Here is a 27,821-nt window from a genome sequence, read left to right as displayed (position 1 = left end):
ATGACGATGATGTGGACGACGGAGGCGATGTAGTTGAGGCGGGAGGAGCCCTTTGTGCTCATGACGGCGATGATGCAGACGAGTATGATGATGCCGACGGCGATGGGGTCGAGCTGGTTGAAGTCCTTTGCTAAGCCGTCTACCTCGAACCGGAAGTCTTCGGGTTGGCGGTTGCAGAGCGTGGCGAAGTAGGACGTCCAGGAACGCGCCACCGCTGCTCCGCCGATGATGTACTCGAGTAGGATGTTTCCGGCAGCTATGAATGCCACGAAATCGCCGAGCTCCACTCTCAAGTAGGCAAATGATCCACCTGCAAAATTCATAAATTAGTAAAATTACTAATTAATCATCTCTGACACTTCAATTAATAACAAAACTGCAGGAAAATAGCTTCTTCAGATTATAAACTAGCTTCATACTACTAACAATTCATCGAATCAAACAATGTATAATTTCGAGAAATCACATGTTTAGACCAAAAATTTGAAATTAAGCAATTAAAGTGATGAGTGTATACCAGCAACAGGAATTTCGACGGCGAATTCGGTGTAGCAGAAGACGGAAAGCAAGGCGGAGAGGCCGGAGAAGGCGTAGGACAGAACGACGGCAGGGCCGGCGTGGATGTGCGCCTCTTGCCCGGTGAGGACGAATATTCCGGCGCCGATGACAGCGCCCATGCCGAACCACATCAAATCCCACGCAGTAAGCGTCCTCTTCATCTGTCCGCCGCTCCGAGCCTTGACCTCCAGCTCCGCCTCCAAGCTCGACCGCGACGTCACCCGGTCGAGCAGCCGCGCCGGAGTCTGTCTCAATGCACTCGCATAGTTCCCCCAGCTCTGGAACGATTCCTCAGGGAGAAAATCGTCCTTTGAGCACGTGCACAGCCTCCGCCGCGTCGTCGAAACCGCGCCGTCCGATTTGTCGTCTCCTTCCATATTCCTTTCCGTCACCTGCAAAAATTTTCAATTCGTCGTTGAGATTAATCGAAATGCTTCCAATCACCGGATTCATTGATTATGAAATTTCAATTTGAAGACGAAACTCATTCAAATTTATCATCGCGTTAAAACAGGGCATTCCGAAATCCAAACAGATCCCCAAATAACGAATCAAGCATTACGAGCAACGGAAACGTGAACTGGATTTCAGAATCATCCAAAACTAAATCGTGAATCTGATCGCAAAAATTGGCGTAATAAATCACCTGATTATAAAACAAATCAACGCTAGAACAATAACCAGCAGAATTGCAGGTATCACTCTCTCTCAAAAAGCTCTGTTTATATGGAAAATCAAAAGTCAAGTGACCGGCGAAAGATGCTTAACGTTAACAGCTACACTTCAACAAATCAACATCGCGTATTTTATATACGATCAAATACACATCGATGAAGAATTCAACAATTGTTTATTGAATCAATCGAAATCAACGACAGCATCACGAAAAATTGAAAGCTACAGACGTCGCCTCGATTCAATCACACAATACATACAGCTAAACATCAATTTTTAAATCCAAACTCGTTTCAAATACGAACAAAAACAATGAAATCAATGCACAGAGAGAGAGAGAAGAGAACCTGTTTCGCGGCAGTGTAGAGATGTAGAGTGTGTTTGTGTGTGGAAAATTTGGGAGCGCAGTTTGAAGGGTTTGACGAAATATGAATATTATATTGTATTTTTGGGAGTATAATAATATTTATAGGAATGAAAAGAAAATTCGGCGGGATATATCACTTTGACTTTTATATTTTAATATATAGTTAATTCCCATTAATGTGGGTTTATTTATAAATATTGATAATTAGTTACAAAAATGCCGATTTTGTCGGAGTAGATAAGGAAAAGGTGTAATAGTGAATACTCGTTCAATATTTAGATGCCAAAAATTGAGTGTGATAATTGATTATGTTTATGAGAGTATGATATGGTTTTTAGTGAAAAAACAAATAGTATAAATAAAGAATTTGTGGATAAATTGAGAATCAAGGAGAGAGAAATGATTCTGGATAAAGCAAGCTTGAGATTCGGAATCTGAGGGTTGGAATTTAGTCCCAAAAATGCGAGGGGAAATTTCGAAGGCCCATGCATAGGATATTCATCATGTGTGCTGTTGCGATTGCGTCGGCCCGCATTCTCATCGCCTATTGAAAGACCAAATTGCCCTCGCTCTCATGGTTATTATATCAATTATAATTGTAAAAAATTAAGGAAATTGGGTTATTTACTTATTTGAATTTTCAATGTTTTATAATTTCTTCACGATCTGTCACTCTAAATCAAGGTTAATTTCTTCACATGCTAGCATTCATATCAAAAAGGGAACTAAACAAAAAATTGTAGATACTGATTTTTTTAAAACTCCAAGTTTTTTAAAATATATCCTAAATAGGGAGTGTTAGGGTGACACCACCTCGTAACACCATACCATCATTTCTAGCCAATCATTTGTACACGTGGACGAATAACCAGCTGCCATGTGGCATTTTTTTTTTTTTTACAAAACTCTGCCAGCAATATGTTATACTGTAAACAACAACTTTTTTCGGTCAGCAATAACCAACACGCTATATAGCAATCTATAGATTGTTGTGTAGCGTTTATAATATTATTGTGTAGCGTTTATAATATTGTTGGATATGTGATGTACGGTGTTATTTTAAAAGGTGTTGTTATTTTAACACAAACCTATCCTAAACAGATGTAAATACACTCTTTAGAAAAAAAGCATTAAAAAACTACTACTAGTAGAGAAGATTAATGAGAGGCTAAGATGCATTATTCCACAATATGTAAAACAATTGCTGGGACCAGGGATTACAAAGAAAATCATTTCTTATTCTTTTTTGAAGATTAACAACTCATACATTTATATCGTTAATCATTAAAATAGTAGCTAACCATGGCACGCATTCCACTTACTTTGGAAAAACTGAGGAAAGTTCTTACTTATGAATAGTTTGGGTTCGCATATTGCGCACAAGTTTAAAAGTTTTCCACCTTTAAATTATTGGATGGAAAAATGAAAATGAAATGTTTTGGAATATGTAAGTAGTTGGAAGAATTTAATCATTTTTTTCTTTTTAGTGTTCACATATATATCTATTTTTTATTTATGTATTAAGAAATGTTTAAGAAAAATAATTTAGTTTTTTTTCTTATTATAAGTATCATATATTTATTTTATATGTATATTAGAAGATATTTTAAATGATGCTTGTCGCCTTTTTTTTACCTTTCAAACATGGCGCCGTTAGTCTATATCATAGTATAAGATTACTTTATAATGATGTAATTATTTTATGATAGAAGATGGACATGAAATAATTGGATAATTGCTGTGGACTTTTATAAAGCAGTTGCAAAATCACATTCACACCTCTGGCTAAGTTGACTTATTTAATATTATTAAAATGGAATATTCATACTTCAAGCGACCTAACTCGAATTTAATTGAATTTTTTTTATTAAGAAATTGGTTAGCCCCATGGTTGTGTATACAAATCACGTTTGGATTGATACAAACATAAATTCCAGTTTGATATTTTTTTAAACCATACTTGGTCTCTTAATAAGTCTATATATAAGGAAAGTGTGACAAATTTTCCAATCTAAGTGGAATAAAAGGTGCTACTAAATTATTTAAATTAACTTTTGACTTAATATTTGAAGGAGATTTTCTCATTTGTCTCTCATAATTGAAAACAAGCACTATAAAAATCGTTTCATTCACGTCACCTTTGATGGTACTACATGATTTGTTTGTTTGAATTTGTCTTTTACAAAAATTATATTCTCTTCGTCCCACTAAGTGGAATAAAAGGTGCTACTAAATTATTTAAATTAACTTTTGACTTAATATTTGAAGGAGATTTTCTCATTTGTCTCTCATAATTGAAAACAAGCACTATAAAAATCGTTTCATTCACGTCACCTTTGATGGTACTACGTGATTTGTTTGTTTGAATTTGTCTTTTACAAAAATTATATTCTCTTCGTCCCACTATAAGCAAGAAGTTTCTTTTAAACATGAAATTTAAGAAAATGATATTTATTGAGTTAAACGAAGAGAATAAAACATTGCAAAGAAAAAAAAAAGATAGAATAAAGTTAGAAAGATAAAGTAAGAGAAAAGAATATAAAAAAGGTAAATAATTTATTTTTTTTATTTTAAACAAGAAAAATCAATCACTTTACTTATAATAGAAAAATCCAAAATAGAAAGTTGATAACTTATAATAGTAACAAAATAGTAACAAATGGTAATATTAGCCATAACTAGACCAAAAATAACCAAACCAAAAAAAAAAGCACAAGATATATGTCCACAAAAATTAGTAGCTTGGGAAAAGAAAAATAGGATTTACCTAAACAAATTAGAAATATGTTCACACAATTACACTTCCACTCTACCTAAGTTACAAATGAACAAGAAATAAGGGGCAAGAATAATCATCAAATATCACACACAACAATGTTAGAAACCAATCAAAATCAAGAAATTAGTTCTTTTCATTCAAAAGCACAATTTTCTTCTTCTCCTTCCCTTGTTTCTCTCTAACTTTGTCAACCTTTTTGCTGCCATTATTCTGCTTGCTCACAGATCCCTCCTGAGCACTGCACATTTGCGACTTGAGCCGGAACCCGAACTTCTTCGACACGCTTCCCCACGCGCTCGAAGACGCCGGCGACACCTTCACCTTGCCTAACTTGTCGATCGCATCCCTCATGTTGGAGCACTCCTTCTCGAGCTCGGACACCCTCATCCTCATGCTATCCATCCCGACTTTCAGGACTTGGTTTTCCCTCACCGCGGTGGCCCAGCCCCCCTCGTTCGCCCCCATCAGCCCACTCCTCAGCTGTCTCGAGCCGTCGAGGTTTTCAGAGACGAGGAAGCAGCCCGCGATGGAGGTTCTCAGCTGCAGCTGCTCGAAGAAGAGGACTTGGACTATTACTCTCAGCGGCAGCCTCTCGTTCTGGGCTGCGTGGGTGCAGGCTTCGAGCGAGAGCTTCTGGCAGTCCATCAGCCGGCACAGCTGCTCGCGCTCGGACTCGGCCAACCATGGGTGAGACTGTATGTGAGAGAATGAATTGTTTAGTTGATTGAAATGTTGCAATTTTCATCAATCAATGAGTGGTTACACTAGGGGTGGAAAAAAGATTTACCGATATACCACACTTATCGTATCCAAAAAATACCGAAAAATATGAATTTTCGGCACAATAACGTTATGAATTAATTTTCACATACAGTATACCGAAAATCCATTATAACGCTATATACCGAATTTATATAATTATACTAAAATATATAGTTACCTTGAGATAGACGTCGATGGCGCGATAAAGACCGTCGTCCAAGGGCCGCGCGTACTCTGGCACGATAGAGGCGAGCGAGTGAAACTTGGGGTGTTTCAGGTTAACGTCAGGGGCGACCTCGGCGAGGTATCCGTCGATTAACTTGGCCACCATGGTGATAGGTGTTAGTGATGCTGATTCCATCAACTGGCCATCATCGACTGAGCCAGGAGATGCATCACCAACCATCTGATCCATGGTCAAGAAATGCTCGAGAATCCGCTGAACGCAGTCCACGTCGTACAAGGTCTCCATCGTGTAAGAGACGTTTGGCATAAGCAGGTCCTCGAGCGTCGCCTGATCGAGCTGCATCCCTATCCGTTTCTCCAGGTTTGATATGCACGAGGCGTCGGCTCGGAGGAATCTAGCCGTTCTGAGAAGACCGAACAGGAATTTCGTCGGAACAAGATCCTTCTGCAGGGGAAGCAAGCGATCGATCTCTTCGAGGAGAGCTTTCTGATCTTCTTCCGAGAGCAAGGCGGCCGAAACGACCCTCGACTCACTTCCACCGTGGCGCCGGTTTAGTCCCGGTAGGTATTTTCTCGCATAACAAACGAGGGAGCCGGCAATTATCTCCTGTTTCACGCCCCGAGATTCCATCACCGAAATCAACCTTTTGTACAGAGGCAGGCTCAGATTCGACACGTCCTCGTACCACCAATCTTCACTCGACTGTTTTGGTCGAGCACCCGTGCTTATCCCGTTCCACAACACGCTCCCTCCCGGGCTCTGCATCGGGCCACCACGCTCCATCATAGGCCACCCAAACAGAGCAGGATCGGTGCACGCCTTCGCAGCCAAGGAGTCGATGCATCTTTTCAGGATGTGGAGCTGTTCAGCATAAGAGAGCACATCGTCACACGTCTGCAGTGCTATCAAAGAGTCCTTCCAGCTTCGTAAAACCGTCTGATTGAGAAAGATCTCGGTCTGGGAAACAAGATTGCCCTCCCCATACTCTTCAGTCATTTCGAGATGCTCAGCAGCACACCGAAGGTACACCACTTTTGATGCAGTGAGCTCGAGTTTCACCCCGTAGCAGAACTTAGCTACGAGCTCAAACGTTTTTGCTCCACCGGGAACGTCTGAGAGTTTGACGACACAACCTTCTTCTCCCTCGGATGCCTCTGCGATAAGCCTCTCCATGACCCCGCTTCTTGAGAGCAACGGAAACTACAACGGGGCAGCCAACAACATACCATATCAAGTTATGCTCAATCACACAAAAAATATCAAATTCTTGAACAATGGTTTTGTTTCCTTCACATCCATCCTCACAATTTAAGCTAAATTACAAATTTGCATTAGAAATCAAATAGATGAATCAACACTATGAAACAAAGTAATATACAAACAACGAGAGCCAACGACGATAGAGATGAAAAACTGAGATAATACCTTGTGAAGATGAAACGACATTTCCTCGACTTCAACAACTACATCACTAGGGAGACCAGTCGTGCAGAACCTACGAGCAAACGAGAAGGAGAAAGGTGAGGAAGCAAATCACCATATAACTCGAAAGAAAAGCAACAACTGTTAAAGCGTTGAAGAAGACGCGATCACAGGAATTACACAAAAAGCTAATGCATACATACATCTGCTATTTAACATCAGATCAAGCTAATGTCAAAGCACTATCACAGTATCAATATTTTTTCAGATAATTTGAAAATATATACAATACCAAATTCATAAGAGTACTACTAAAGAAGTAATCTGCAAAGGTTTTGTCTGAGACAGAGATTACAGAACCAAACTATTACCCAAAATTGGATGTTTCTATTCAGAAAATCAATAGAAATAACTCACATTTTAAACAACAAAACAAAAGAGGAACTCAGCAACTGAAATCAGCAAAACTTGTCACAAAAATTCCCAAATCTCACACATACTATTATAGTTCTCACTTCTCAGTTCTCAGCCATGTAAATATAAAAAAACTTAACAAACTCAGCAACTGAAATCAAGTGTCTATTTTCAGAGCCAAACAAAAAGGCCTAAACACAAAACTCAGCTCATTTTCTTCAGTCCTAATTCAGACACACAGGCAATCAAGAATTCATAGAAAACAGTCATTTTTGGCCAGAGATAAAACTTAAAAAAGTAAAAAGGAGAGGACTAAGTGAAGAAACAAACAAAAAAGCCTAAACACAAAACTCAGCTCATTTTCTTTAGTCCTAATTCAGACACAGAGGCAATCAAGAATTCAAAGAAAAACAGTCATTTTTGGACATTGATAACACTTAAAAATAAGAAATAAAAAAGAGAGGACTAAGTGAAGAAACAAACAAAAAAGCCTAAACACAAAACTCAGCTCATTTTCTTTAGTCCTAATTCAGACACAGAGGCAATCAAGAATTCAAAGAAAACCAGTCATTTTTGGACAAAGATAACACTTAAAAATAAGAAATAAAAAGAGGACTTAGTGAAGAAACAAACCAGGCTTGCCCTTGGCGCCGAAATGCATCAGTTTTGGATCCCAACTTCATACAAGCCATCTCTTTAAACTCAAAAAAACTTAAAATTTGCTAATTACACAGATCTTCTTCTAAACTCTCTGAACAAAGAGAATAACACAGAGCTCAAAAACTCAAGAAAAAGGCTCCAATTGTAGATTTCACCAAAAGCTGCAATCAATGCAGCAAAATCCAGATGGGTGATTTCTTCTCTCTCTCATAACTCTTGTCTCTATCCCAAAACACTTCACACACCCAATTGAAACCGACCCAAAATCTGAATCCCACTTGGGATATATACCGATACAAAAAAGAATTGAATCAGACAACAAATTGAGGTCAACCCCTCCAAAAACAAGAAAGAATACGAAACAGAGCTGCTCTGACACAAAAACCACTTCTTTAACCACCAGAAGATTCCAAAACTCAGCCCTTTGTGACATATGCGACACCGCAAGCTTTAAACCCCATTTAACCAAATCTAGAGAGGGGGAGAAACCCCCATTTAAATCACCTAATTAATTATTACTGTCTGAAAAAGATCAAATTTTTTTTTGGGGAAACTCATCAATTGCAGCTCTGAACTGAAGCACAAGTAAATTGGCATGTGGGTCCGTTGCCTTCAAACATACTCATTGCATAGAGATTCCAAATTCTTTAAAGTCAGTAACAATTTTTTTTCAAATAATTGTATCTTAATCAGAATAAGGAAATGAGATATCTTTGATAATCGTTTTCGTTTCCTTTTTCTTTTATAATTGAGGCCATGAATTTTGAAAGTAACAGCCATCTGCTTCAAGGCCAGCTAAGCCATGTGGCTTCTTTTCTGTCATTTTTTTTGGAGTATTTATTGTGGTTAAATAATAATAAAGGTTTTTAAGTTTAGTTTGTTTGATTAATTATATCCTTCAACTTTAATTTAACATATTTTATAACTTGAAAAATTTGATAAATTTTTAATTATAGCTTGAGATTTGATTTAGTTTATTTATGGGTAGAAATTTTTGAAAAATATATTATTGCTTCATGTAGTTTTATAAGAAGAATCATTTGAATAATGCATGAATTTAATTGATAATATCAGTATGGAAAATTGTACACTAGTCCAACAATTTACTTACAAATTAGTTGTATATCGATGACGATTTTTTAAGTAAAATTCGTCATTGTTTTTCAACGAAAATCAGTGAGTACTCCGCATTATTCTTGTCTTTTAGTGTTGACTGACCTTTTAGTGTGTGTATTGATTAGACGTATCTGTAATAAAATGAAATTGAATTAAATTACTAACAAATTTGTCATATTGTTGTTGACTGTAATTAAACAATTTCTCAAAGTTTGAGTTGAAATTGAAAAGTGTGGTAAAGCTCATGCTACAATTGATTTTTTCATTTAAACCATAAATCAAATTAAGTCGAAGTTAAATTAAGTTATACAAATAAACTAAACAAAGCTAAAATCAAATCTATGAATTATAGTAGGGCTAATTAACTAATGTTACTCTATACACAAGTTGGTAAGACTTTTTTGCATAATGTAAATTGATTATTTGAATCATCATTATGAAAATAAGTTTGAGCTCAACGAAAGATTCATTTTATTTGATTAAATTTTAGGTAGTGTGATATTTTTCGCCTCGAAAAATTAATAACCATTACAGAATACAAAATGTAAAAATTGTAGTAATGATTTTAGTTGAGATTTAAGTATTGCCTTTATAATAATAAGTCAAAAACACATTATTGCAGTTATCTACCTATGTTTTGCAAATTACTAGTTGGTGGATGAACTTTATGGTTTTATGATTTTGTGCTAAACCTACTCTTGCAATGATGTGCAGTTGTTAGAAAGATAATTATCGAACTCATAATTTTTTTTAGAAATTAGGCAGATAAAGCAATAGAAAAAAAATAATTGTTTGAGTGCTTGAAATAAAGATGTGTGTCAACTTTTTGGTAATCAAGAAAAGTTGAAAGGACTTGTGAATAATATGTTTTAAGCCATTCAAAATTTCATATTATTATGTAATTATTTAAATATCTCTCTCTCTATATTTCATGAAAATGAAAGGTAATATATGACATTTGTGTAGTGACAAAATTCAACTCCTACATAGTGTAAAGTTTAAATTAGAAAATGACATTTATTAATTGGTACTCATTCTGCAAATAGTCAATCTAAACAGCCTTTTTAGGCCAAACAATTAAAATGAATTAGATACTTCTTATGCAACGAAAATAGTTTTAATCAGAAAAATACTCATTTATATAGCAATAGTAGTAGTATTAATTTAGATTTAGACTGAATTTAATGCCGCGTTTATTCTAATGCTTATAGCACCCTAATCCAAAATCAAGACTAAATCTCCACCCTTGATTTTAAAATGAGTGGATGAGATTAAAGCTCACAAATCTCAATAAATAGTAGACAAAATATCAACAAAAGGGTAATATCGTCATTATGTTATCATATGATAATTTTCGTGAGTGTTTTTTTATATCAACATTGTGTATTACAAATATCAACAATATGACATTAGAATATCAACACAAGGACAAGAAAATATCAACACATTTTTATTGAGATTGGACATGCATAATATTGAGATTTTGCCTACAATATATTGAGATTTTTTGTTGCATTTGTTGATAAAAGCTGCTTATCAACATGTACGAAAATTAAAATATAATTTATCAAATTTCATCACCCGAACATCGTCGGAACATATGCAATTGAGATCTCGTTGGAATCCTTATTAAATTACCTTTAATTTGATATATTTTTTGCGAAAAAATAATTTAAACTGAGAGAGTTACGTAAATTTAAAGATTTGAGATGATTTTGAGGAGAGAGAAAGTAGTTAGTTATAATTACTACATATAGGATTTGACATTAATACCCTTTTAATTTAATTAATAATTATTTAAATTTAAAATATATTACACTTACATTATATCAACCACAAGATCTTCTAATCTAATGGTTAAAAATTGGTCTCAATTTTGGATTGATAATTAGTTAGCAATTGATCACATCCCTATAATTAAATACCTATTTATTATAAAACACTTGGTTTCAAAATATGTAAATAAACAAGCATTAATGCAATATATAATTTAATTTCAAATAATATATAAATGTATAATTATAGGTAAAACATATATATACCAATTCTTAACGAGTAATACTAGTAATGTAAAAATACATATTCATATGTTTATTATAGTATGTATTGATTTTCATGTTATGAACACTTCTTCCATTATATATTCTTGTTATTTTATTTTCAATCTAAGCATTAGTAATTTAAACTTTATTTGAAAATTAATTAAGATTTATTAATTTTAGTTATAATATAAAATATGTATATAGCTTTTAATTATACATATACAATTAGTATTTAGTTGATAGTTGATATAATATGAAGTAGTACATATTAACAATACATCCCACATTGAAAAAGTAAAGGCAAAAGATTGTAAAAGATGACTATAAAACTAGCTTTTCATCCCACATTGAAAAATAAAAGAACAATCTTGTGGAATACTTTTATAAAGAAAGACACAAATGATTTTTTAAGCTAGTTTTTATAAATTCATAGGCCCAATACAAGTACGGGTTAATATGAAAAATGAAAGTTTAGTGTAATTTTTTTTTAAATTAATTTTTAAAAATAAAAAAATTTGGGGTAACCGGTTCGACCGGTTCCCGGTTTCCGATCCAATCAGCCGGTTCACCCGGTCCAAAACGGTTCAATGCTCCACTGGTTTTATATGGTGAATCGGACCGGAGAGGTCACCGGTTCGCTGCCGAACCGATCCGACCGGCCGGTTCAAACCGGTTTTTAAAACACTAACATTGTAGTATTAGTAGGGCATGAATGTCTATCAATTTTAAAATTTTATTGCCGCAACATTTTATTCAAAAAACAGTTTTAATATTCCATGTTTTAATATTCAAAAACAGTTTTAATGTTTTAATATTCAAAAAACAGTTTTAATAGGCCCGTAGATTGAAAGGTATTAAATCCAAATTTCGATCCAATTAACTATGAAAATGATTAAATTATTATAGCTAAGTATTATTTAAATTACAAAATTAGCAAAAAATGTAAAATGAGGTTTGCACCTTTTTGGTACTTGAAGTAGTAAAAATTACTTCATCTGTCCAATTAAAAATGAAACGTTTTCCTTTTTGGTTGTCCCAATAAAAATAAAATGTTTCCTAAAATGGAAATAACACTATCTCTACTTCTTTCTTCTCTCTTACTTTACCTTTTCTTCATTAACTCACAAAACAACCTTTTTGGTTGTCCCAATAAAAATGAAATGTTTCCTAAAATGGAAATAACATTATCTCTACTTCTTTCTTCTCTCTTACTTTATCTTTTCTTCATTAACTCACAAAACAATAATGCATAAAATCTTATGCCGAAAACCAAATATTGCATATTTATTGAGACGAAGGGAGTACATTTTAAATATCTAAACAATGAAATATCAAAAATTAAATGTCTTAACCGACCAGGTAAAAGAATGATATGTCCCCAAGGGCAAAATAGTAAAAGTGAAACCTAAAATGTGATCATCCACCGTCCAAGTGCTATTTGATTTTTATTGCATTGCATATACAAAAGTGCAAACCCCATTTTATAAGTACCATTTGTATGATTCACTCTTTATTTAATTTCAGATTATAGGCCAAAACTGGTCCTGAACATATGTCCATTTTACAGTTTTGGTCCTAAACTTTATCTTTTGAATTTTTTGGTCCTTTACATTTTAAATTGGATCACAATTGGTCCTGGACTAATTATTCCGTTAGTTTTTAACGGTCAATGGGACTAATCCCGACTTTGACTAAATTAGACTGTTAATTATGATTTTTTTTACTCCCTAATTATTTTAATAAATATTCATCTTCTCTGAGCTTAATCTGGGCTGAGGAGAAGCATGATCGGGTCATCGAGAATGCACCTTCGTTTGCAAATGGCGTAACTTCAGTTAAGGTTGAAAAGCAACTCGTACTGAATAATCCGCGCCACCGGGAGCACCGTCACGCCTCTCCGCTCCAGCAATTGCGAAAAAATGCCCCGTACCACCACCACCCCCGCCGCCTATTCCGGCCAACATAGGTCCTTCTCCACCACCACCTCCGCCGTCATCATCGACGAAGCCACCTCCGCCGCCGCCTAATAAGCGGTCGTCTTTAGCCGGAGAAAGCTCTAGCGAGAAAGTAAAACTGAAACCCTTGCACTGGGATAAGGTGAATCCAAATGTGGAGCATTCCATGGTGTGGGACAAAATCGACAAGGGCTCATTCAAGTAATCATCATTAATTTTGCTCAGTCTCTTTTCTTCCAATTCAATTCAATTCAATTCACAGTGTTAATTTTTTTCAGCGAGGAAGAAGAAAAGCGTCGGCTACTGAATAAATATCAGATTCAATTCCTATATTTATCTAAATAATTTATTATTTTATTTAAAATAAATAAATTTGATTATTAAATAATTAAAAATTGCTTAAGTTGGTCAAAATTGTGATTAAAATCATTGACTGTTAAATATTAACGGAATTGTTAACGGAGGACCAATTGTGATCCAATTTGAAATGTACATGATCAAAAAATTCAAAAGATAAAGTTTAGGACCAAAATCATAAAATGGGCTTATGTTCAGGACCAGTTTTGGCCTTTACTATTAATTTCACTAAGTGAGACATCACGAGAAGTGCGGTATTCAAGCATATAGCGATATCTGATTGAGACATTATCTCAATCATTAAAGTGAAAATTTGTACTTGTCACTTTGAGAGCAACGTATCATTTTACGCTCCCTTCGTCCCATAAAATGAAGATAATTCTTTTTTTTCTTCTATCTCATAAAACTAGTCTATAGTCTATTTCTATTTATGGAAAGTTATACTTAACTCATTATCCATGTAAATCAATTTATTACAAATTATACCAATGGCGGATCCAGGAATAAAAAATCGTAGGATCGAATTGATCAATATTATAAATATAACATTTCAATAAATTGCTGGGGTTTGGTGCCCCTTGCACAGCGAAAACCTTGTACAAAACAAATAAATCAGATAAGGATCTATTTGACCGATTATGCGATTAATCAATTCACATGTTAAACAGATAATTGCAAGCTAGAACGCAAATAAATCATGCTTAGAAAATATAAATCCTAAACATGATTTCTACGGTTTAGAGTTACCGATTTTGATTCTCCAAAGAATCGACGATTGCTTGCGTCTTCTCCACGATGATCTACAATACTAGACCACATATCTTCTAACTGGTTCCCGAACTGTATCTCGATATCAGGGTGGACTGATCTTATCAAAATACTAGGACTCGATAAAAAGAAGACAGAATTTCCTCACGGAGGAGAGCTGAAGAATTTTCGAGCTCCTCTACTAATTAGACAGGGGGACGTAAATTTCATCTAATAATAATTGTCATTCTGTCTCTCCTTTATTCTCCTATTTATATTAAGTTCATATTGGGCCCAGTCAGGGATCTATGGAAGGTTTTGGATATGGGCTCCCCCAATTAGCTTTTTACTAATTAAATTGAACCCACAATTTAGTACAAGCTTATATTGGAATATTACGAGCAGCCACTACGAAGTAATATTGCACTCTCCATCCAAATCCGAAATAACAAATAATCCGGGTTTCCATTATTTATATTATTTATTTCCCACGCTTAAGATATAAATGTCCATTAATTAATTAATGTCTGCTATGGACTTAATTAATTAACATCTTATTAATTCCAAGAGTAGACTTAGCAAGAAACACTTAATTATTATTCATAGAGCGATAAAACTCCAACTGGCCAGTTTTCTGAATAATAAAACCTTGTTCGAGCTCATCTTGAGGACATTATCAAACGAGACTCACCTCGCGCACGATTCAACATAATAGAAATCCTAGCATAGCTAGATATTAATCACCACTACCCAATATATCGGGATTATTGGGTTGCGAAAAACCCGCACCATTTGATAAGTCAAAGTAGTGCATAATCAATTTCGTATGCTCAATGCTAACGTATATAGATTAAGAAATAGTATTTTATCAAGACCTAGTCTTTCAGTAGATAGCATAAAGACACGTCTTGCTGTTAGATCCATTCAGTGCTATACCATACCAATGTCATCATATTTCAGTAAGGCTTAGAAATAATCGGACTGACATTGCAACCTTTCACGATACGTAGTCTAAGCCTATCTGAGTTGTGAAATTCTTCTTTTTCTTTTGCAAAGCATTGCATAGAACCTGACTGTGTTACCTTAAAGTGGACGACGCCCACAACCAGTCTACTAAGCAAAAGACTTAGACTTTGTTTACTTCTTATACATTTAAATGTTTATAAAACATCTTATAAATGCACAAGCAAACACAATGTAATAATATATTGATTCTATTCGTGCGAAACTGCTCGAATAATACTGAATCGGGTTAAAAGTGGATTATAGAGTTTTACGTATACAAGCAAGATTCTATTCGAGCGAAACTTGCTCGAAACATGCTTTTCAGTATACCAAACCTAACAATCTCCCACTTATACTCAAAACATGCTTTCGAGTATACCCACTGCCAAAAACTCTCCCACTTATACACAAAGCAGGTATTGGTACTAGATATATCGAACCACCATTCATTTCACATCATGTTTGAACATGTTGCCACAAAGGCATTTTATGTGAAAAATCTGATTGGTTGTTCTCTGATCATATCTTTTCCACCATAATGTCTTTGCTGTGTACTTGATCTTTAATTAATTTCATCTCTCTATGTGATTGCTTAGCTTTATTAGCTCGTGTGTCCCTTGAGTTAGCCTTCACTAGAGTCATACTCCAAATGTAATACTCATAGGCATACTCAAACTTACGATTAAAGCTATTAGGAAGATACTCCTAAGGTAAACACATATTCAGAGGATGACTTACTCGATCACTGATTAGTCATAAAACTAAGTCAGTGTAACCCCAAGGACATTACATGAATGACTGGTAAACTAGAATATAGCAATTAGTCTTTCTCAAGCACTATGGTATACTCTTTACCTCAATCAAAGTCCTTTGCCATGGTTAATATGATATACGCTTTTCATGCATAAGCACAACTAATATCAAACTTAGTACACATTATAGCATACATGAGACAACTATCTCTGAAACTAGTCTCATAATTCTTGATCTCACTAAGCGTCAAACGACACTTGACTAGAGACAAGACAATTCCATCTTGAAAGGTATAAACCTTTTCATGGAATTTCTAATGCTAAAATGTTCCAAGCAATGTGTAGATATAGGATTCCTAAGAGAATCTCAACATTCTTTCTAGCAATCTTAAAAGGACTTAGATGCTAAGAATGTAATTAGTTTCTCTTAAATCCTTTATCTTAAACTGGGTAGACAACCAGTTTCCTACGCCAGATGTCAATCTTAGTTGTTTGCAACTTTTGTAGATTTCATCATCGTAGAGTACCAATAATACCATATGTAATGCACTTTCAACTTCCTTGTGCTTATAGCACTGTTAAGGACACAAGTCAAATTCCAAATATTTGACAATTTTGATAAAACACATATACTCTGATTTAGATGCTTGCCTAAGACCATGAAGGTCTATATAAGCTTCCAATCATGCGTTTCTTGCCCTTAATTACATATCCATTAGAATGTTCTAGTAGATGATTTCCTCAAGACTTCTATTTATAGAAGGCTGTCTTGACAATCATAATACATACATTCTAATTTATGTAAGTTCTAATAGACAATATGATCGATTAAATCCTGGCACAACGATAGCGAGAAGATAATTCTCTTTGGGCATAACCCATTGTCATTGTCTAGCCATTTGAGATCCACATTTACACTTGCAAAGATACTTGCTCCCACTGACTGACACAGCCTGTAGGTAGTATTGCAAGTCTTGTAAAATATGTTGTCTATCTTAGATTGTAATATGGAATCTATCACCTTTTCAAAGATGATTATCCAAATTAACCAATACTACATTGTAGTTAAAGGGATTATGTTCAAGTTAATCTAAGACTGAGTCTTACGACACTCTTAGACCCATGAACTTGTTGTGTTCCAGTGGAACGCTCCCACTACGACATGGTTCTTACAATCTTAGGTACTGAAGTTGATTTTATTAGTGCAAAAGTTTCTAATGGTATGACTTCTTGGTAATGTGGAAAATCTGATATCTCTCTCTTTATTTTGAGAGTTATCACGTTGTTAGGCTTGTAGTTCATCTCTTGATCTTCATACAAGAATTATATCTTTGAAGATTACAGAACTTATAACCTTACATCATTTGGGACAAACCTTAAAACATGCCTCAGTACTCAACTCCAATTTCTTGGACACTTTTCCAACACGTGTTGGAACAACATTACACCTTGAGATGTGCTAGACTAGAGACGCTCTAGTCCACAACTCGTGTTTTGTAGAAGGTACTGATGTTGGTAGTTTCTTTAATGTTTATCCCATCAATGATAAGATTTTAATGAGTACAACTCATCACTTAATCAAACTTGTCTTAGAAAGACTTCGATTCCTTCTTACATAACTATCCCATTCATTAGATGAATGCTTGGATTCGTTAATGGAGATTAGACTCCCACTACTGATCATAACCCTTTGCTCGTCTCCTTATGGTGTAAACCATTGAGACTTGCTAGTCTTTCTATGTTGCACTTCTATAAGTATTCTGAATCTCTTGAAAAATCAAATGATTCTAACTCATAGTGCATCAAACAGACTTTCTCAACTCTCAAGCTATTTAACGAAATGTTAAAATCTTGATAGTCTAGATCAGTTCGAACAATTGCTAAGTATTTTCTTGGCCTTAAGACTAAGAGCCATAAATACTTTATCATTCAATGATTAAGAAGTTGATGTGTTGTTGAATACTCAACCTTGTCGCACTTATATTATTTTAATACTATGATGCCTTAAGCATCAACCATAAAACAATAGTTGAGCATTAATAGCTCCCACTGCAACAAAAACCTAACTGGATCAAGATCTCTTACTTAGAAGTTGCATTGTCATGTAAGTCATTGTCCTTCTATAAAATAGGTCAATCCAACTCACAAAGCATCTTTTCTCGCTTTAAACAAACTTTGATGACAATTCAGGCTCTCCCATTTCCATATCTAGTCTTTTGTTCAAATGAACTAGGACTTAAGAAAAATGCAGCCTTTATGAATTCGTCATCTATCATGTTACTTTCCTCTAACAGTAATATAACGACTATTATTCTGAAGATTTTCTACTTTTCAGTTAAACCTTCTTGTAGTCATTTCTTATTACTTTAGGCGATGACTTGTGTCAGAAACTATTTGAGTGATCAAAAGATCCTCAAAACATTCTGTCACTCTAGGATATTCCAATCGAATCATCTTGACAGATTCTATTGATATCCATCTTTCATCGTCATTAACCAAGACTTGTCGAGCTACTTAAAGGAAAATAGCTTGACCTTATTCCTCAAAGAGCTTGTCAAGTACATGCATAATGCATTCTCGAACATTCTTCGTGGAATTATGTCGAGGAAATGGAGGACATGAATCATTGAGTATAAACTCCAAGCTTTCAGCGATGAGAATCTTATCCATTTTCGTTTCCGGTCTACATAATTTAGGCATTCGAGTTTACTTTCTTTAAGGATCGCAGACAAATATTAAATGACATAATGAAGATTTGGCAAATAAACTTATTATCACATACTCATGCTCAATACATAATCGCAAATAACCACAAAACAATTATGTATCTTGCAACTGTAAAATTAAAATTTTGTACCCTCAAGCAGAGGTCAATACGCATTAAAATTTTAGCAATTTTACTGGTCACAACACCGACGAATAGTCCAGAGACCGCAGCACGGCATGGCCGCCAAATGTTGCCTAAGCACGACCATCAGATTTAGCATTACAGAATCTTGTTTCTACAACACACTCCCATAACAATGCTCATGTGCTGATAACAAAACCAAGCTATCTCATAAATTCTGTTTGAACTTCTGAAACTTGTAATTTCTTAGGATTATTGTCCCCACAGCATGGGTGGCGATAATATTAGAAACTACTTTCTAGTTCATACTATTTATATTTGAGAAGTCTGCCCTTATGAACTTGCTATTTCTTAGGATTATTGTCCCCACAGCATGGGTGGCGATAATATTAGAAACTAGCTTCATAAATTTGCAAACCAACCGATGGAGACCGTATACAACGCACTTGTTGTAATCATCACTTAGATATTTTTATATGGTTTTTGCATAATTATCACATAAGCAGATAAAGCAGATAATCCACTTAAAATAGATAAACACCAAATAAACAGATAAATCCATTTAATGCATGGCATTTAAACACACAGGATAATTATCGAAAATTATTTAATCTAGTCAAGGGAGAATCAATTAAATAATTAAGTTTTATCTTGGATAATAATTATCCAAATTCATTTAGGATTTATCAAGATAGAGTCAACTATCTAAATCCACTTAGGATTATTCTAGATTTTATTTCGATAAAATCAAATCCTACAATTCAAGATAACGTTGATCTAGGATTATCATTATTTAAATCGTACTAGGATATTACTAGATAGAAACACTTCCATCATAATCCATAAGATAAAAATAAAATCCAATCAATCAAGATTTATACAAATCTTAATTCTATTTAGAATAGACATCTAGAATATATCAAACATTACTTAGGATTTCTTAGATAAATAAATTTATCTAAATCCAATTAAATAAGGATTTTCTTATATATCATTAACATCCTAATCTATCTAGGACATAAATCCAAAAGATAAGGATAACTTGGATTAATACTTATTTTAATCCATCTAAGATTTGTCTTAATAGAATTAAATCTATTCAAATCCATAGGATAAAATAAATTAATATAAATGTTTATCCTAATTCATCTAAGATTTATCTTGGATTAAATCCATATAAATCCATAGAATACGATAATATTATATTATAATTGTTCAAATCTATCCAAGATTTATCTAGGAACAAATCCATACAAATCTATAAGATAAGAATAAAATATTATATTATCACTATCCAAATCCATCTAGAATTTATCTATGAATAAATTCATATAAACTCATAGGATAAGAATAAAATAATATTTTTATTATCTAAATCCAACTAAGATTTGTCTAGGAATAAATCCATACAAATCCATAGAATATAGATAAAAATTAGATTGTCATTATCCAAATTTAACTAGGATTCATCTAGGAATTAAATCCATACAAATCCATAAAATAAGGATAAAATCTATAATTAATCCATGATTTAATACAAAATCAAATCTTATATAATATATAAAATCCACAAAAGATATATTCAAATCTTATTTCCAAATTAATCTTGAATACTTTCCAAAAATAATTCTAAGGGTTAGGAAACCCTAATTTAAATTTGGAAAGCGAAGTCACGAGATGAGACGATTCTTCGTTGCACATAGGGAAAACCCTAATCTAGCGCCATCGTTCTCCCACTCGAAATTCGCCGCTGCTGCCTGCGTGACGACGTCGCTGCTGCGTCGTTCTCGTCACCGCTGCACGCACCCCACCTTCGGGCTCCCACTCGAACAAAAACTGTCGTTGCTCGGAGACGTCGCTGCTGTCACAAAATCGTGCCCAACCCAGCCATCTCCGTCGAATCTGCTGCGTCATCGCTGCAGCTGCCGCGTAGCCCAGCCCGAGGGGGTGGTCAGCCTGAACTCCGGTCGCCGCTGAGGCATCGCCCCCGGAGCGAACCGACGAAGTATGGATTCATAAATCACGCAAAGAAAAAGAGGTTTGTTTTCGTTCAGGCATGTATTCATAAACTTAGGAGTCAAAGTAATCATTACCACATAATTATTATGTTTTGATTACAAATATTAGGAATTAGATTCCTCATGGCACGTCTCCAACAATCACGCAAAAAGACGACGCAATTCATCCAACCATACAATGGTCAAAACATGCATTCAAGCAACTCACATAACATGAAATTAATCCATATAATCAAAGCCAAAAATTGACTCTGATACCAATTGCTGGGATTTGGTGCCCATTGCACAACGGAAGACTTGTACAAAACAAATAAATCAGATAAAGATCTATTTGACCGATTATGCGATAATCACTTCACATGTTAAACAGATAATTGCATGTTAGAGCGCAAATAACTCATGCTTAGAAAATATAAATCCTAAACATGATTTCTACGGTTTAGGGTTACCGATTTTGATTCTCCAAAGAATCAACGATTGCTTGCGCCTTCTCCACGATGATCTTCAATACTAGACCACAGATTTTCTAACTGGTTCCCGAACTGTATCTCGATATCAGGGTGGGACTGATCTTATCAAAATACTAGGACTCAGATAAAAAGAAGACAGAATTTCCTCACGGAGGAGAGCTGAAGAATTTTCGAGCTCCTCTACTAATTAGAGAGGGGGACGAAAATTTCATCTAATAATAATTGTCATTCTGTCTCTCCTTTATTCTTCTATTTATATTAAGTTCATATTGGGCCCAGTCAGGGATCTATGGAAGGTTTGGATATGGGCTCCCCCAATTAGCTTTTTACTAATTAAATTGAACCTACAATTTAATACAAGCTTATATTGGAATATTACGAGCAGCCACTACAAAAATAATATTGCACTCCCCATCCAAATCCGAAAATAACAAGTAATCCGAGTTTCCATTATTTATATTATTTATTTCCCGCGCTTAAGATATAAATGTACATTAATTAATTAATGTCTGCTATGGACTTAATTAATTAACATCTTATTAATTCCAAGAGTGGACTTAGCAAGAAACACTTAATTATTATTAATAGAGCGATAAAACTCCAACTGACCAGATTTTTGAATAATAAAACCTTGTTCGAGCTCCTCTTGAGGACATTATCAAACGAGACTCACCTCGCGCACGATTCAACATAATAGAAATCCTAGCACCGCTAGATATTAATCACAACTACCCAATATATCAGGATTATTGGGTTGCGAAAAACCCGCACCATTTGATAAGTCAAAGTAGTGCATAATCAATACCGTATGCGCAATACTAACGTATGTAGATTAAGAAATAGTATTTTATCAAGACCTAGTCTTTCGGTAGATAGCATAAAGACACGTCTTGCTGTTAGATCCATTCAGTGCTTTACCACACCAATGTCATCTTATTTCAGTAAGGCTTAGAAATAATCGGACTGACATTGCAACCTTTCACGATAGGTAGTCTAAGCCTATCCGGGTTGTGAAATTCTTCTTTTTCTTTTGCAAAGCATTGCATAGAACCGACTGTGTTACCTTAAAGTGGACGACGCCCACAACCAGTCTACTAAACAAAAGACTTAGACTTTGTTTGCTTCTTATACTTTTAAATGTTTATAAAACATCTTATAAATGCACAAGCAAACACAATGTAATAATATATTGATTCTATTCATGCGAAACTGCTCGAATAATACTGAATCGGGTTAAAAGTGGATTATAGAGTTTTACGTATACAAGCAAGATTCTATTCGAGCGAAACTTGCTCGAAACATGTTTTTCAGTATACCAAACCTAACATAAATATCTCTAAACAAAAATACATAAAAATATAAATACCACAATCTTATGCTATGCGAGATAGTTCCACGCGATTTTCCAATTGTTGTGGTTCTTGCTTAACATTAGCACTTGAAGAACCGATAGAAACTTGGGGTTTTTTCTTCAGAAATTTATCCATTAATCTAAAAACAATGTAACACAAATTTAAAAGTTATATTTAATCATTTATCATATACTATGAAACTTTCTAATCTAATCTCTGACAAGGTAAACAAAATCAATGAATATTCAAAAGTTGCAAAGATAATTGCTATATCTACTTAAATTAGAGAATATAATAATTGTTGATCAATTTTATAGCACTATAATGTAAATTGTAAAAATAGAAAAAAACAAATAAAAGTACCAACTTAAACTTGAATGATGATTTTAAATACCTCAATAAGTAATAAGATACAAGAAACTCTAAAAAAATATTGTTGACGCCAATTGCTAAGAAATTTCGTCTGAAATTTTCTTCGATATAAATTTTGGGTAGAAAATGAAAGGGTTTTTTTTCGTGTTATAAAATTCGCCCCAAGTACTGAGTACAGCAAATTAGCAACATTTTGCATTTTCTATATTTAAATAGGTTAAAATTTGGGTCTTTTTCTATATTTAAATAGGTTAAAATTTGGGTCTATTTAATTATAGTATTAATTAATACAATTGCAATGCCAACCCATTTGTAAAGCCAAGTGTTAAACTATTAGAATTTGTGTCTTCTTCTTCTCGGCAGAGGCAGCAGCTTCTTCTTCGCAGCAGAACTTCGGCGGCTGGTTTACTGGGGCAGAACTTCGGCGGCGTGGGGTCGGCAACTGAGGAAGGGTATTATCCAGCAAATCTCCGGGAACAGCGGTGGGGTCGGCCGACCCCGCCCGACCCCACCTAGATCCGCCGATGAATTATACCACCCACCATTAAATTATGCATTAATTCTCATTCCTAAATATCCCTATTTTTATGGGCAAAGAGAGTATACAATATCAATGCAGTAATAGAAATTTTAAAAAAATTATATTGAAAAACAATGAAATTAATGTTGCGATGAACTTATATGAATCCCTACTTCTAGGGATGTCAAAATGGATAGCGGGTATTGGATACCCGATATCCGAACCCGAAATATTGGGTAATTGGATATCCGATATCCGATTTTTCGGATTTCGGGAACGAGTTCGGGTATAAGATTTTTGGATTATCGGGTTCGGGTATCGGGTTAGTATACCCAAATTACCCGATTTAAAAAAAAAATTAATTTAATAAATTATGTATTTATTCTATTACTTAAAAAATTAAATAATTAAATGTATTTCGAAAATCTTTCACTATTAAGTCACATTTAGAGTTAATATATGAATTGTGATGTTTATTGTTAATGAATGGTGGATGCTATAGTTTTTTATTTTTTTAATTTCTAAAACTTTGTAGTAGTTTTTTATACTTAAAATCAATCTAATTCAAGTTTGTATCAAATTCGATACTACAAGTTTGTATTTCTAAAATTTGTAGTTAATTTTGTTAAAAAAATAAAAATAAAAATCCAAAATCAGGTTTGGATACCTGATTTTTCGGGACTGGATACCCGAGTCGGGTATCTAGGTACCCGAAATTATTTTTGGATCGGGTATTAGATTTTGGAAAATTCGGGATCAAGTACCTGAAATTTTCGGATCGGATATCCGCACATACCCGATTTGACAAACCTACCTACTTTCATCAATTATCCATCCCAATAAAAATAACTCACTTTCAATCTTATACATGTCATAGTGAAAATGATCGATTTTAAAATAGAAACAATATTATACAGGAGTAATGGAGTATCTATTTTTTCACTACATTTATACACAAAAAACATAAAATCATAGATAGCCCACTAAATTAATCATCTTCTTAGTAGAAAGTGGTGCTAAAATTGATTCGAATACAATAATAGTAACAAATGTAAAAATATTTTTATCAAAGGATTAATAATTAGTTATAACTAAATATTTTATACTAACTTAAAAATATACGCTAAATTAACAATTATAAAGGGGCACTGCAAATTCGTAAAAATAAACATTTATTTCCCTTTTTTAAATAAATATAATCTCGTACAATACCATTTTCAAATGATTTTATTGTACTCCTTAATAGTCCAACAATATTGACAATTAGACGAATCGCTTTAGTGCTTGCAATAAAATAAAATACTAGGAGCATGTGACAATCAATAAAGAACACAATGAAAGCCAACTCTGTATTTGCAAAGACGTTTATAAAAATCGACCATCCATTGGAAGAACCAACCAAAAATACATACTCCATTTACTTGCATGGAAACATAGCAGTTTTCATAACCAGAGAATTCAAAGACAAACCCCTTTTTAAATTTAGGCAGAGATGCCATCTATCAAATTTGAAACACCAAAATCATTTCTGTCACAACTAACAGCACCCACAACTTCAGAATACCGTGTACAAGATGACGACAACGCTGCGCTGAAAAGCATTTCTAAAAGCAGTAAACAAGTTTCAAAGTTAATGCAAGTTCATCAAAGTTAACAGTTTAAGTGAAAAGATAAGAATGCCCGAGGAAAACTACTTACCGTGACAATTAGAGACCCTGTTCAATAAGATAGTCACCAATCTTCTCCACAACCATGTTGCACTGCCCCGGAGTCATTGGCTCGTCATATATACCAATGATCAAGGCCAAATTGGTCTTTTTGATGGTAGCACCACCAGATCCCTAAACAAACACAAGCAATATCCATTCAAAGAATGAATGCAACATATCACTACACGATGTCCGCTGTCACAACATAACATTTCAATCCGGGAGATCTACTTTATAAATGGGAAACCACCCTTCCGAAGAAGGAAAGAAAAATATGAACACTAATTAGCTGGCAAAGTAATAGGATCTCATCATCAGGCCAGTAATGCAAAGGCCATTAGCCATGCTACCCACAACTTAAAGACTGATGGATAAATTATTGATTAACAGATTTGAAGATTAGAATAAGTGATTAATTCACAATACCTTCTTCCCTCGGATAACTGCATTAGGCTCGCCTTGAATCACCATGTATTTAGTTCCCCCAATGTACAATCCAGTAGGAGCCAGTGAACCGGGATTATCAAAGTCATTCATGATAGCTGCTACCTCCTCGTGCTTGAACTGCACGAGCATTCAATTATTCAAATTAAGCAAAAGAAATCAGTATCACTCACTAACTAATTCATCATGCTGATAACAGGCAGCAAAAATGCAAGAAGCAATTTTAATGCATCCAAAACTGTTCGGATAGAACGGTTAATATGTTCTTCAAACTGTTTCTACATCTTCGAGTATCCTTTAACAGAATTGTGAGTATATATCGGTAAAAAACTATCACTATTAAATCCTCTCAATGGAAAACGGATCAACAGATTAACGATCAACATCACTTTCTCAATGAAACGGTGGTTAAACAACAAGGAAAATAACAACAAGTGCTTTAAATTGAACGGACTACTGAGCAGAGAGCAAAATTATCAAACAGCCGCCGATAACAACTCTAATAATTAGCATCAAAAAAATCATCAACAACTGAACGCATCGCCGGTAATCAGATCAAGAAGTAAAATGTCAAATAAAAGTAAACAAAGCAATTATCCAACAGATCCGCAAATTCAACTAAATCAAATGATTAAAAAGAACTACACATTTACCCTAATACTAAATCAAAGCATAACCAAATCGACACAATCAGCATTAAAGTAACGGATCTCCACCGTCAGAAGCAGCTAAACAGTTCAAAATCAAGAGAAAACACGAATCGATACTTCAGATCCGAAAATTGAAGCAATAAAAGGAGCAAAAGTGAGAAAAGGATGGGATACCTGTGGGAAGTTGGAGCTCTGGGCCCAGATGCTGCTGTCGTGGCCGACGATGGCGGAGGAAGTGAGGTGGCAGCCGTCAATATCGGCCATCAAGTGGTCGTCTATGTATGATTGCCACGACATGGTTGCGATGGAGAAGCGAAGATAGAAACAGAGTAAATGAGGTGTGTGTAGAAAGAGAGAGAGGGGAGAGAATGGGGAATGGTGCGGTGGACTTTCCTGCAGTCATCACGTTTTATGCTTGAGGTCTGCGCAAAATCTCCTCATCACTAATGACTGTTTTGGCCCTCAATTTGAATATGATATTCAGAATATCTGATCCCTATTTTGTTTCAATTCATAATTATCTTTTTGGAGTCACTAATTTTGCACTCTCTTGTTCTCTACGAATATAATTCATTTTTCTCTTTTTTATTTGTAAAAATGCAGATGACTTATTTCAAAAAATAAAAATACTTTTATTTGTATTTCATTCATTCTCATTTTATATTATATTTCCACTTTAACACAAAAGAACAATACTTTACTAAATAAATTTTTTGTGCCATTAAAAAATCAATCTTTCAAATGAAGGGAGTAGTAGTATCTAACAACATCCATAATGGGTGTCCGATCTCACGCCCTATTGTCGGAGATTGGGCTCGGGCGTCATTGGGCACCCATTGCAGAAGTCGGGCATGCCCGAGGAAGACCGACTGATCGGTCGCGACCGATCTCTCGCCCGATCCATCGGGCATCCATTGCAGCCCGATGCCCGAGCCCGATCCGACGTTATTTTGTTTATTTTAATTTGTTTTAATTTTTAATTATTTAAACCCTAAAATTAAACCACTATTAAATACCCAACTTTCTCTTCACTTTTCACATACCAATACTCTCTACTCCTCACTTTCTCTTCTCTATTCTTATTTTTCACATTTTCAAGAATAGACGAGTCAATTCCCAAACCCCCATAATGTTGACGACGATATGCCCATGTTTGGCGGCGGCGGCGGCAGTGGCGCTCGGTGGCCCAGCCACGAAGACCACCGGGTTGAGACTCCTGGATCTGTAGGATCCACTTTCGTTTCGGACTATGATTTCGATCCATTCTTCGACACCGACGCGTATCAGGTTGAGGACATGGAGCCTAGTTGTGGGCAACCTCCTGCCCCTGCGCTGCCGAGGAGGAGGAAGAAGATGACGCGGAAGGAAAAGGCGCCATCGGTCCCAGTCCCACTCCTATCCGACGAGCCCAACGAAGAGTACGCAACAGGGGTTGGATAAGTACATGAAGGTGGCTCAATGTTGGGTCGATATATCGGAGGATTCGATATCCTCCAACAACCAGACTTAGGCCAGGATGTGGGATCGCATTGAGGCACGCTACAACGAGGTGAAACCGAGGTGGCAAGCGGACCAAGGTTCAGCTGCGCAAGTGTTGGGATCGGATGAAGCTCCACGTCTACAACTTCTGCTATGTCTAT

The 27,821-nt window shown here is 34.9% G+C and overlaps 3 protein-coding genes across 3 annotated transcripts in view; all 3 read right to left on the bottom strand.

Annotated features, from left to right (window-relative positions):
• Positions 1-1,686, bottom strand: part of LOC125195113 (cationic amino acid transporter 1-like) — a 1,872-nt gene extending 186 nt beyond the window's left edge. Inside the window, exons 1-3 of the mRNA XM_048093308.1 lie at positions 1,581-1,686; positions 518-950; positions 6-310 (exon numbers count right to left, since the gene is read on the bottom strand). Of these exons, the coding sequence (XP_047949265.1) occupies positions 6-310; positions 518-935 (723 nt within the window). The 5' untranslated portion in view covers positions 936-950; positions 1,581-1,686. The remainder of the gene's footprint in view (positions 1-5; positions 311-517; positions 951-1,580) is intronic.
• Positions 1,687-4,338: 2,652 nt separating this feature from the next.
• LOC125195877 (BTB/POZ domain-containing protein At1g30440-like) lies at positions 4,339-8,491 on the bottom strand. Its single transcript, XM_048094148.1, has 4 exons — positions 7,798-8,491; positions 6,754-6,823; positions 5,320-6,528; positions 4,339-5,072 (listed from the first exon to the last, which is right to left on the bottom strand). Exons 1-4 carry the CDS (start codon positions 7,854-7,856, stop codon positions 4,503-4,505), a joined length of 1,908 nt encoding a protein of 635 aa, XP_047950105.1. The 5' UTR covers positions 7,857-8,491; the 3' UTR covers positions 4,339-4,502.
• A 16,214-nt stretch (positions 8,492-24,705) lies between these two features.
• On the bottom strand, positions 24,706-26,577 carry LOC125195249 (profilin-like). Its single transcript, XM_048093426.1, has 4 exons — positions 26,356-26,577; positions 25,514-25,651; positions 25,077-25,219; positions 24,706-24,982 (listed from the first exon to the last, which is right to left on the bottom strand). Exons 1-3 carry the CDS (start codon positions 26,476-26,478, stop codon positions 25,085-25,087), a joined length of 396 nt encoding a protein of 131 aa, XP_047949383.1. The 5' UTR covers positions 26,479-26,577; the 3' UTR covers positions 24,706-24,982; positions 25,077-25,084.
• Positions 26,578-27,821: the final 1,244 nt, after the last annotated feature.

The sequence above is a fragment of the Salvia hispanica genome, chromosome 6 (genome assembly GCF_023119035.1).
Source record: "Salvia hispanica cultivar TCC Black 2014 chromosome 6, UniMelb_Shisp_WGS_1.0, whole genome shotgun sequence".
NCBI lineage: Eukaryota > Viridiplantae > Streptophyta > Magnoliopsida > Lamiales > Lamiaceae > Salvia > Salvia hispanica.
The sequence above is the reverse complement of the archived record's forward strand: the minus strand, read 5'-3'. Positions and strand labels throughout refer to the sequence as shown.

Bases quoted from the DNA above. Each gene is read 5' to 3' on its own strand.
- LOC125195877 (XM_048094148.1), bottom strand. From the start codon at position 7,856: ATGGCTTGTATGAAGTTGGGATCCAAAACTGATGCATTTCGGCGCCAA. The intron at 6,824-7,797 runs GTTTGTTTCTTC...GTTTGCTCGTAG, and splicing joins CGGCGCCAAGGGCAAGCCTG to GTTCTGCACGACTGGTCTCC. The intron at 6,529-6,753 runs GTATTATCTCAG...GCCCCGTTGTAG, and splicing joins TGTCGTTTCATCTTCACAAG to TTTCCGTTGCTCTCAAGAAG.
- LOC125195249 (XM_048093426.1), bottom strand. From the start codon at position 26,478: ATGTCGTGGCAATCATACATAGACGACCACTTGATGGCCGATATTGAC. The intron at 25,652-26,355 runs GTATCCCATCCT...ATGCTCGTGCAG, and splicing joins AGAGCTCCAACTTCCCACAG to TTCAAGCACGAGGAGGTAGC. The intron at 25,220-25,513 runs GTATTGTGAATT...GTGTTTGTTTAG, and splicing joins CAGTTATCCGAGGGAAGAAG to GGATCTGGTGGTGCTACCAT.